Genomic DNA, 11,561 nt, shown 5'->3' with positions numbered 1-11,561 from the left:
TTAACTATCGCTGGAAATTTCGTCTTCCGAGTCGGGAACAACCGCAGACTCGAGGGCGGTATTGCGGTTAGGCCTTTGCCTCAATCGCTTCTTTGCACCATAGTTTCCCATCTGTTTCATAGGATCGCCACCATTCGCAATGATTTTCTTGCTTCCTCTTGTTTTATAGCTGCCATTTTGAATACGAGAATTTAGAACTAGCCCGTTTTCGCTGCTATGGTTCATGTTTTCCTTGTTATCGTCGTCGTCATCGTTTGCATGAGCTTCTTCTTCATCAGACTCCTGCCTGCTGTCTTCAGAAACATCTTCGGTTTCAAGCTTGCTGCTTTCCGAGTCAGATTCAGATTCAGTGGACTCGCCATCCATGGATTCATCCTCTTGCTCCGAATCCTCGTTCACTACAGCTTCTTTCTCCTCGTTCACTGCAGCTTCTTTTTTCTCGTTCACGACAGTTTCTTTTTTCTCGTTCACTGCATTTTCTTTTTTCTCATTCCTTTGTTCATCTTTGGTTTTCATTCTCCTGAATCACAGATCAGAGAAAAAATGCAAATTCAGGATTCCTTAATTTAGAAATTTTCCAAAAGTATCAATTCGCAAGTGAGCTCGTTGAAAAAACAAACAAAAGCAGTAGGATTAATAAGAAAAGCCAGTGATGAAATAGATGCAACTTACTTGGTTTCTCGTATGGCTTCATTAATGGCCTTGTCGTATTCATCTGCAAAAATTAAAGAATGGTCTCACCTCTACAAGACAAAAGAAAGAAAATCAAAGCATCGAGAGACTATCTTCCTTTGATATCTATACATTGCAAATATCCGACTGATAACTTCAAATTAAGGGCAATCTTTATTTTCTTTCCCTATTTAAGCATAGCTTGGATGTCAAAGAAATATAATGCAGCATAATTAATGCTTGTGCAATGAAAAACCTTTTTAATCACATACATTTATCAAGCCAAGATTTGCTCATCACCTTTAAGAATATATACTAATATATCAATCTCAGTATGTCTACCTTCTAATTCATCAATCCCGACGTGACAAATTGGTCCGGGATGCTCTCATACCATTTTCCTACTAACTACGGCACCTGAAAATTGATCTACTGGTCTTGATTGTTAGCAGCTTAATAAGCTTAATGGAACTCACAGCTTATTCGTTCAGCTATACATAATTGTTTGGTAGTGGCTTAATGATATAGAAAGTGGCTTATTCAATAAGCTTTAGGGGGAGCTTTATACAGAAAGCCAAGTTTTTTCCAAACATGTCTCTCAATTAAAAAACATGCTCCTTTCATCTATGAAAAAGCCCTTCCAAACAAAAATCTTCCCAATCTATACAGACAGCTTTATCCATGCATGACTTAATGAAAAACCAATCAAACAGTCCCTTAGATTGCATCAGGGAAGGAATCAGAGAACAATTTCTCTTTCAAAGTTGAATGCACCTAGAAATCAATTGGCCTTCACATTGACAGTTAGGAGAAAATATAAGCACTAAGAGGTGTTGATGGGATGGACTCTTTCTTGATGTTAAAGCCATTAGCACGCTCTAGCGAACACGGTTTGTCGTATCACTTTAAAACATTAGATGTTATTTATTGTGGTTGTATTAAAAACAAAAGGTAGATTTTTAAACATACAAGATTAGTCAATTCTAACAGAAAGAGCATAAAAATTAAACCATAGACAAATTCAATAATTATACCAGATGATAATAGTTCTAGAATAATAAATATGGTATATAAGCAGAACTGTTCATACCAAATGTGTAGCTGATAGGTCTGCGACTACGGCAGGAACGCGTGATTCCAGTTCTACAGAAATTATTTATGACCCTCTCTTCATCTTTTTTCTTCTGCAATGCTCTTTGTTTCTTCTGAACCAGATACCAGGAATCGCTATTAGACGCCTGATCTCTTATTGTATCATGTGAATCTAGAAAAAACCCGTTGGAAAACAAACCTTTTCAAGTTTATTAAGAACGGGAATGACTTCAGTTTCAACAGCAACGCTAACAGCAACTTCTACTTTTGATTTACTAGAAGAATATTCATCCTGCCATTACCAACAGAGACAAGAAGAGTGAGAAGAAGGTCGAATATGCCTATTTTTTATAATCCTCACTCTGACAAGTGATTTATAAACTAACTTCCACTTATCCAACTTACCACAACTTTCTGGAACTCCTCTAGGTTGGTTGCAAGTGTTTCCCATTGACAACTAATGGTTGGTAGTTTTTCATTTTTCCTAAAAGTATTTACTTCCTTGTACAATCTAAAACCAATGATTTCATTGCCATCACACCTGTCAATGAGCCAAGCACATAAATGAGTTATCAACCACAATCGCGTTTTTATATCGTAGCAGCATTGAATCTCACCAATATGAAGTCCCTTTTCCATCTTTCCCAATGTTATCTTTTCGGAAAGTAGAAAGCTCGTTCTTAACTTTTACTGCATTGTTGATGTAAGACACCACATCATGTTGCTGTGAAGAAAAAACATAACACATCGCATGAGAAACAGAAAATAAGTATTATCATGAACAGAAAAGAATTTAAAGAAAATTAGCACATGCTTCACTCTATTTTGACATCTGACAACAGTCTAGAGGAAGTTAATCTGTAGAAACTTGCATAAAACTAAATTCACACATTCGGTAATTAAATGAGATAAGAAATACCAACATCAATTTCTGGCATCCATTACAATTTGGCCAAAACATATAAAACATCTCATTTTTTTACTTAAATCTTAGTTCTCTTTTTCACCATCAAAATATCTTCTTTAGAGCAAGCACCAATGGTTGCTACCTATAGAGCAACTATGTCAAGCCATACACACTATGTACATGACAGGCCTATAACTTCGAACGATTCATCTGTAATGGAGATTGATAACAGCCTCTTTTAAGTATATAATATTTACATATGGCAAATTCAACTCACACACACTCCTCACCTTGGGTGAGGCTTAAACCCTTGACCCCTAAGAAGGTCAGGTTACTAGGTACCTCTAGGCCAGATAAGACTTGCAGGTCCCTCAAACATTTAGATGTGATTAGAGAACCCTCTATGTTCTTTTGTTCAAGTGGAAACTTGTACAAGTGGTGCATCTTTAACTCTTTATTAAATCCATGTGCCAGATAAAGCAAGAACTTACTAGAAAACAGAAATTACTAAATTTGTCATGAACTGCAATAAGAAAAAGGAAAAAAAGAAGGGCTGGATATTATACATCAGCTCGAATCTCGCAGAGCGCTTTAAGAAGTACAAGACGAACTGTAGGATCAAGTTCTTTGTATGTTGCCGTCTCCTCCCTGCATAACCGCATGGCAGCAGAAAGGAACTTGTTGTTAGTTAAACCATATGGCATCAGGTGTTAACCTTTTATGAATGAAGATAAGAGTACCCTTTAGCTGCAATCAATGGAAAATCCCCCTCAGCAACCTGAATATCATAAACTTTGCTGTTATTTTACCAAAGAAGCAATTTTGGTTGTAATAAGTAGAAACATTAAGTGACCTACCCACGGCCACCACATGCTGAGCTTCTTAGAGAGCGCCACGACCCAAGCATTGGGGTCCTTCAGGTTTTTACTTACAGGCGGAATTCCCTATTCAGCATTATGGGAGAATAAGTAACAATAAGAAGATCAAAATTTATGAACTTAGCATAAGGATTAGCTTTCTAAACATTTGAATAAAATGCAGACAATACTACCAGATGAACTTTAAAATATACATGCATCAACCAAAACAACATATAACAACTTCAGTCACAGTTTCAGGTCTGTAACATCATTGTGCTGGTGTCATTGTGTTCATTACTTTGGAATTTTCATACCATAAATCCATGCAATGGCTATAAGAGAATCTTATTCTACCATAACATTGTCAAAAGGTTGCATTAAAAATTGAACTCATTAACTGATCCATAAATATTGGGACATTTTGATACTCATGTTCCTTGATATAAATATAATAATTGAACATCTAATCCTAGGAGTAGATGTCAGATGAACTAATGTTATTCTTGTACTCGAATTATGTCACCCTGTTTAAGTAGCTATTATGATTCAAAACCAATTAACCTCGTCGAATTTCAAAGCATACAAGGAATGATGATATTCCCATTAGCTGTAATCTATCTTAAAGAATGTTAAAACTTTTCCAAATGCAAGCACGTCTTTCTCATGCAAGCACGCAATTAATCAAGTATAACATCAAACACCCAATGAGCGAAACAGTTAATGCTGATTCTAATTGGCAAACAACACTAGGGGGCATGGCTCGAACTGGTGGGAGACAAATGAGACCTACTTGAGAAAGTTACAATTTGCAAAAATGAGCATACTGCCATACTTAGATGAACCTCTGGTCGGACCATGTTAGACAGGATACAAACGAGGTTTCTAGGCAGAGTTGAGAGTTGTTCCTATCAAAAAAAATGAGAAAGGAAAGATTGTGGTGGTTTCGAGTTTGGGCACATTCGCAGGAGACAGATGACGGCACAAGTGAAGAGATTATAAAGCATAACAATCAAGGGGGCAAGGAAGAGGGCAGCCCTAGAACATAAGATTAACAGCTGAGGATAGACATGGCGGCATTGGACATTCCGAGAATATGACCTCTGATAGAAGTTCTTGGAGACATAAAAAAGGGTATTAGACTAAGTGTAGGATCCAGTAGCTAGTAAGAGATGGGAAGAAAGATGTTAAGAGAGTTTGAGGGCGAGAGAAGGGAAGGTTAGGAAGCTGGCAAATATGGTAGTGGATTCATATGATAGATGAAGGTTACGTTCATAGTCACAGGGGATCATCAAATGTCATCATTAAACTCTTTCATAGCTTTCATGTTCATATCTAAAGCTTATAGTTAAAATAGTAAATATATATCCAATAATTAATTCTTCATTTGTGAACAGGTTACCTAACAATATAGTTAATTTCGATCATTAATACTGTCGACTCTACAACTAACCAGCTATGTGAAATTTCCTTTGTGGATTGACAATTGTAAAGTCTCGATATCAGAAAACACGCAAATAACAAAACCATCGTGCTCAAAAAAAGTGGACTAAAAAATGCATATTTCAGGCTTTGAGAAAGTGATGCCGGTTTGAGGCCTGTTGGTTACTAACCACCAGTAGCAAAGTGAAAAACATCATTGGGTAAACAATAAAAATTTAGCTAGTCACAAAAGAGACTACATATAGCAAAATGATCCGCAATCTCATGAGCATGACAAAAGAAAGAAAAAACCTTTAAGAGCGCTACGTGAAGCTGAGCAAGAGAGTTGTTTGGTATAATAAGTGCCGTCTCAATCTCTTCAGCAGAAATCTTCAGATTACCTTCAATAACAGGCTCAAACACCTGCGTAAAATCTCATATTATGGCACTTCCACAACAAAAAGTTAGAAAGTATGCACATGCGAATGAACCAAGCTCTGACTCCATTAAAACAGCCATACATATACATAATAGCTATAAACTGAAAAATAAAAACTTACCTCTTGAGATTCAAAATTCCAAGCATTACAATTTCACCAGAATTAACATGTGAACTTATATAAGTAATGCGTTGATTTTATAGTAAATATAACTATAACTTATTAGTTATTACACACATGGTTGCATGTCAAAATCATCTGGGAGTTCAGAAGCCCTTCAGGTTTCGAATAACCATCTGCAATAGTTCTTCAGGCATCATACGTCCCTCTCTCTCTCTCTCTCTGTGTCTAGCGCTTATTCGTGCCCTAAGATCTACTTTGACAAAATGCATAGCACACTCGTGATTGACGCAATAGAAACACATGTTGTACGTCAAACTCGTCCCAAATTCGATAACCCTTCCAATGCTCTATCCCCGACTCATATTTATATGTTTCCTCCACTTCCTAAGATTAAGAATTTCGATGATCTTATCCGTCGTTCCTTTCTATTTTTCTCAACACCCCCCAACACAAAGCATATCTAGGTTTTTAAGCGGGATTCAAGTATTATCGATATGAGGTTTTGAGTTTACCGCTAATCTTTCATCGAAATATCATCCAAAGGAATAAATGTAGATCGTTTTACACAAAGTAAATACAAAAGATCGAACTTTGAAAGTAGTGAAATCAACAATAAGATTAAAAATCCCAAGAATCACCTTGAAGAAATTGAGAACAGAAGCCAACTCCCAACGCTGTCGAAGCCTACTCCGAGCATCTTCAAATCCCGATGGCGACTGATGACCGTTCTCGTTCATTGTTCTAGAGAGAGAAAACCTAAAACGAGAAAGAGTGCGCGTGTATGCGAGGAAGATGGAGAGGTTGAGGGATCGATGTTAATAGTAGTCGTTTCCCGCCCAAAATGTCTAATAGAAAGTTTTGGTCCATGGCATGAAAAGTACCTAAACTATTGGATTTGTACACTTTTAGTCCCTTATCATTTACTACTTTCCATTTATAAGGAAAAATTCAAAACATTTCCTTTTATGGCATCCACCTTGTGTTCCCGAAATTGGAAAAAAAATGTAATGAAGAAAGTATGAGAACAATAAAAATTTATTTGTGTTTTTATGAGGACGGAAAGAAAGGAAAATAAATAAATTCTCGTGTTTTAGTAGGAAATAAATGAAAAAATAATGTTATTTTATAAATATACTCTTATTTATTTTAAAATGAATTGTAATTAATAAATGGATGTGTAATTTTATAAATATTTGTAATTGTTATTATTTAATTATTTTCCTTTTGTTCCCTCACCTCGCATGTTTGGGAAGAAAAATCATAATTGTTTTTGTTAATTTTCTTTTACTTTATCTCCTTAAATAATTTAGTGATTGTTTGTTTACCTTTTAATAGTTCAATTAAAAGATAGCATTTGAATCGTTAATAGATGAATTTTGTTTGGTAAAAAAAATTGTCTTTTAATGGTTCTAAAACTCTCTGAATGATTTTGTATCATGAGTCTCCTATAATCATTCATCGTTCTAATTTCATTGTAAACAATTACCAAATAATTAAATTTCATTTTGTACTATATCATAAGAGTCTATTAATCATTTTGCACCAAACTATTTAGCAATTGTCAAACAATCTCTTGATAATAAAATATTTTTTCCTTACTTTCCTTCTCTTCTCTCACTCCCTTTCGTTTGGAAAAAAAAATGCTTTGAAAACGCTAGGTAGGTGATTTTGTAGCATTCTTAGGGGTTGTTCGGTAGTTGTTGAATAATTTTGGTGCAAAATGATCAAGTGGTCATAATGATTAAGAGGCTCTCATAATATAGTGTAAAATGAAATATAATTGTTTGGTAATTGCTTACAATGAAATTAAGGCGCTAAATGGTTAAGAGAGGCGCATGATACAAAATCATTTAAAGTGTTTTAGAACCATTAATAGGTAGATTTTTTTTTGTTAAACAAGATTCATCTCTTAACGATTCAGATGTTGCCTCTTAATTGAACTATTAAAAGGTAAACAAACAACCCCTTTAAGCTTCATCGGTTAATTTATCATATAATACATAAAATGTATGATTTAAATTGCAATCGGTAATTCTATGTAAAAATTTAATCACACGGAAACTAAGATGGTAACATCTTTAGTTACTATTTATGTTTTTGGACTTTTTAATCTACAATTCTACATGCAATATGTTATAAATTGAGTTCATATGTGATCTTCGTGTTTATTCTTTTTGCACTCCTTAGCTATAATACGGTATGTAATAGCTGTAGCAAATAATGACACTGGACGGTACAAAATTAATATGAATAACATGATAAGTAAAATTAATCTGGTGCATCTTCGTACACCTCATTAGTGTTGACATTTATTTGATCTAATGGTGGAAATTTCTTCTTACACTTCTCAAGTAACTTCCTTTCTCACCATAACCCAATCTTTTATATTCAAGTGCGGTGTTTCTAACTCATACAACTTAACACATTACCATCATGCATCATGGTTGGTGCAGACACCATAGTCGATACATATAATATAAACCTAGTGAAATCACAATAAATCCACATAAAATATTATTTTCTATGCACGTACATGCCTACACAGTATAAATAAAGACGTACATGCTGAATAAAACCAGAGTATATTGTTGCATGTGCTTAACACATTAAAATCTCAAGTAAAACATAATGACGTGAATATAATAAGCACACAGATAATCTGTTTATTTAAAAGAATCTATCATAAATCTTATTGCAAATTCTTGCTACTACAACTTATATCTGGTTGTAAGTTTTTTTTTTTTATTATTTCAAAAGTATTTGAATTAAGTACAAAACTTAACAAAGTTATTAAAACAAACATATACATAAAACATCATTGTGTAACTAAGGCCATAAATCTTTAACAAATGCAAAAATGCCTCGAGCATTTTTTTTGATTCGGAAAGGAGCCATGTTCATTGGGGGTTTTCAGATAAACAGATCAAATGTTCTTGATATTCTGTAACTTTCAACAAGAAATGAAGCGAAATATAAGGTTTGGTTGGTCTAATTTTTACAAAAGGCTCGGAGGGAATTCATGTTCTAGATTAACGAGCGTCTACAGGACGAAATTCTAACTAGGCATGACAACGAGGCGGGGATGGGGCAGGTTTTGTAATCGCCGAACCCGGCCCCGGGTTTTAGTAACAGCCCCAGCCTCGGCCCCGGTCTCCGGCAGGTACGGGGTTAACATTAGGGGTGAGCATAGGCGAGTACCCGACCTTTTTGACAGGAACCGGCGGTTCTTGAGATATTGGAACCGGAACCGGAACCGGTTAGAGCGGTTCTTAAATTTTTGGAACCGGAATCGGAACCGCCGGGAACCGGTTCCGGTTCCGGGTACCCGCTTCCTAAAATTAAAATTTTGTTATTTAGAAATAAAAAATAAAACGTTGCCAAAACACTAAATAAATAAGCAAGAATACAAATTATATATAATAATGGTTACAAATATTGTTTAACGATTACAAACCATAATAGACTAATAGAAAATGTTCAAAGTTTAACGATTACATACTATAATGGTAAATTTTCAAAGTTTAACGATTACATACTATGAATCCAAGTGAACACACAATTTAAAAAAATACGAATCATTTTATATGAAGAATGAAGATGACGGCGTGCTTTCAAGATGTAAACTTAATATAAATTTGGTATTAAAAAATAATAATATTTTTTTATTTAAAAATACCGGATACCCGGCGGGTAACGGTTACAAAAAATTGAGAACCGGAACTGGAACCATTCTCAATCGGTTCCGTATTTTAGGAACTGGAACCACTCATATTGGTTCCGGTTCCGGAACCGGCGATTCCGGTTCCATAGCCGGGTACCCGGTTTCGCTGCTCACCCCTAGTTAACATCATGTCCCCTACTCAAGAGTCAACACCTGTTCCTCAACCCGGCCAAGTCCCATGTTTCCTAATACATATACTCTTGAAGTCCAACAGTAACAGAGACCCACTATCAGAATTTCCAAAATTCAGATACTTATTAAATGAATATTAGTATACCGGGTACAGGGCAGGGCGGGGGTACAATACCCGCCTCCTGCCCCAACCCCGGTTTGAGTCTATCGGGGTTCCCTGGACCCGTTTTAACAGGTGATCCCCGTCCACGTTCAGGTTGAGTGAGCTGGGGTTCCCACCACCAGGTCGGACAAATCATCATCCTTAATTCTCACTCAAAAACACCATATACAAATCACATATTGTTATATCATTTTCATTCACATACGTATCATAAAAACTTGTCTTTCATTCAACACAACATAGGTTTGAGATCATGTAAAATAAAAATTGACATTATTTATCCCGTCAAAAAATAAACAGTTATTACATAAATGAGACTATTTTTTCTAAATGATATTTTTGTCCTCAACAAATTTATTTTCTAAACTTTTATGTGCTTTACACATGTAAATCATATAATAAAAATACGATGATATATGCATGTGTGGTAAAATTATGTTTCAATCTTTTTCTTATAGAAAATTTTAAACATTTTTAATAAATATTTACTTAAATTATTTCATTTACATCATAAATGCTTTTTAATTAAAAAAATTACAATTACAATTTTTCGTATCATGTTTTAGTCTAAATTTTGTTATACAATACGTCAAATAATCCTTAAATTTTGGTTTGTTTTAAATTATAATATACATATAAAAACATTTATAACTGATTATTTAAAATACATATTTTATTTTATCAGGTTTTTTTATAATTCTTATTTAAAATAGAGAAAATACAAGAAAGAAGGTAAAATTCTCTAATTTAAAAAAATCTCCAAAATAATTGTTTTGGAAAAGAAAAAATGTTGTTTTAATTATTCATACAAGAAAATCCTTGAAATTAAACATCAAAAAAGATAAATAATATTTTAATAATATAATTAAATATTGTAATCTTTGCAATGGATAAACCATTGAAGATAGAACCTAAATTTTGCTTTGCACCCATTTTATTTGACAAATTGTTTTTGAAAGATTTCAAAAATCACCCTATAGGATTTTAAATTCCTACGTTTGTATTATTTCAATGAAATCCCAAAATTTCAAATACATGAAATCTTTCAATTTAAACATTGGATATGAGTAGAATTCAACTCAAAATCCTATTAAATCATACGAATCGATGGATGTTTTAGGAGTTGTTTGTTTACCTCTTAATAGTTTTATTAAAAGCCAAGATCTGAATCACTAATAGATAAATCTTGTTTGATAAAAGAAATTCTATCTCTTAATATGATTATAAAACCCTTTGAATGATTTTGTATATCGAACCTCACTTAACCATTCAACATCCTAATTTTACTCTTAACAATTATATTTCATTTTATATTATATCATAAAAGTATGTTCATATTCTAACTACTTAATCATTATATATCAAACCATTTAGTAACCGACAAACAGTCCCTTGAATATTTTAACTTCAAAATTCAAAAAATGTATTGAAAATAAATATGACCGGACACATAACGAGATTGATCGTTCACAGCAGTTTTTTTCCTTCTTATTTTTGTTTTAGATTATTTTAAATATTTAATTATCCATTAAAAATTTAATAGTTCCGTTTTTGTTTATCTATACTATTTTATAAAACATTTGGCTAAAACTCTTAAAAACTCTTAAAACCGTTCACCCATAAACGATTTCATCCCATATCTGAATTCGTGTAACTAACTGCAGATAAACACAATCAAATACAGGATAAATATCTCATTTTAAATATAAAAATTCTAAAATATAATTAGTATAATCATTAAATTCTAAAAGAATACTTAATTATTATCTTTATAAAATTTATAATATTAAACCATAAATAAATTGTTTTATTATTAAACTTAAATTAAATTATATATAAAAAATATATATATTCTATATTATAAATCATTTTACAAAAACTCTTAAAAACCACTTTTTATGCGTAAAGTAATACTTATTAATGCATATTACTTAAAACTCAAAATTACAAATAAATTATGTGTAGGTACAACTTATTAAACCTCCATATCTGAATTCGTGTAACTAACTGCAAATAAACACAATCAAATACA

The 11,561-nt window shown here is 33.2% G+C and overlaps 1 protein-coding gene across 1 annotated transcript; it reads right to left on the bottom strand.

Moving 5' to 3' along the window:
* LOC112520184 (DDT domain-containing protein DDR4) lies at positions 1 to 6,250 on the bottom strand. The gene is made up of 11 exons (XM_025128485.1): positions 6,152 to 6,250; positions 5,263 to 5,373; positions 3,529 to 3,615; positions 3,412 to 3,449; positions 3,238 to 3,319; positions 2,382 to 2,488; positions 2,170 to 2,305; positions 1,964 to 2,056; positions 1,763 to 1,877; positions 673 to 715; positions 1 to 520 (listed from the first exon to the last, which is right to left on the bottom strand). Exons 1-11 carry the CDS (start codon positions 6,248 to 6,250, stop codon positions 1 to 3), a joined length of 1,431 nt encoding a protein of 476 aa, XP_024984253.1.
* Between the last annotated feature and the right edge of the window lie 5,311 nt (positions 6,251 to 11,561).

This window comes from Cynara cardunculus (assembly GCF_001531365.2).
Source record: "Cynara cardunculus var. scolymus isolate 2C chromosome LG 10, CcrdV1, whole genome shotgun sequence".
In the NCBI taxonomy this organism is placed as follows: domain Eukaryota; kingdom Viridiplantae; phylum Streptophyta; class Magnoliopsida; order Asterales; family Asteraceae; genus Cynara; species Cynara cardunculus.
The sequence above is the reverse complement of the archived record's forward strand: the minus strand, read 5'-3'. Positions and strand labels throughout refer to the sequence as shown.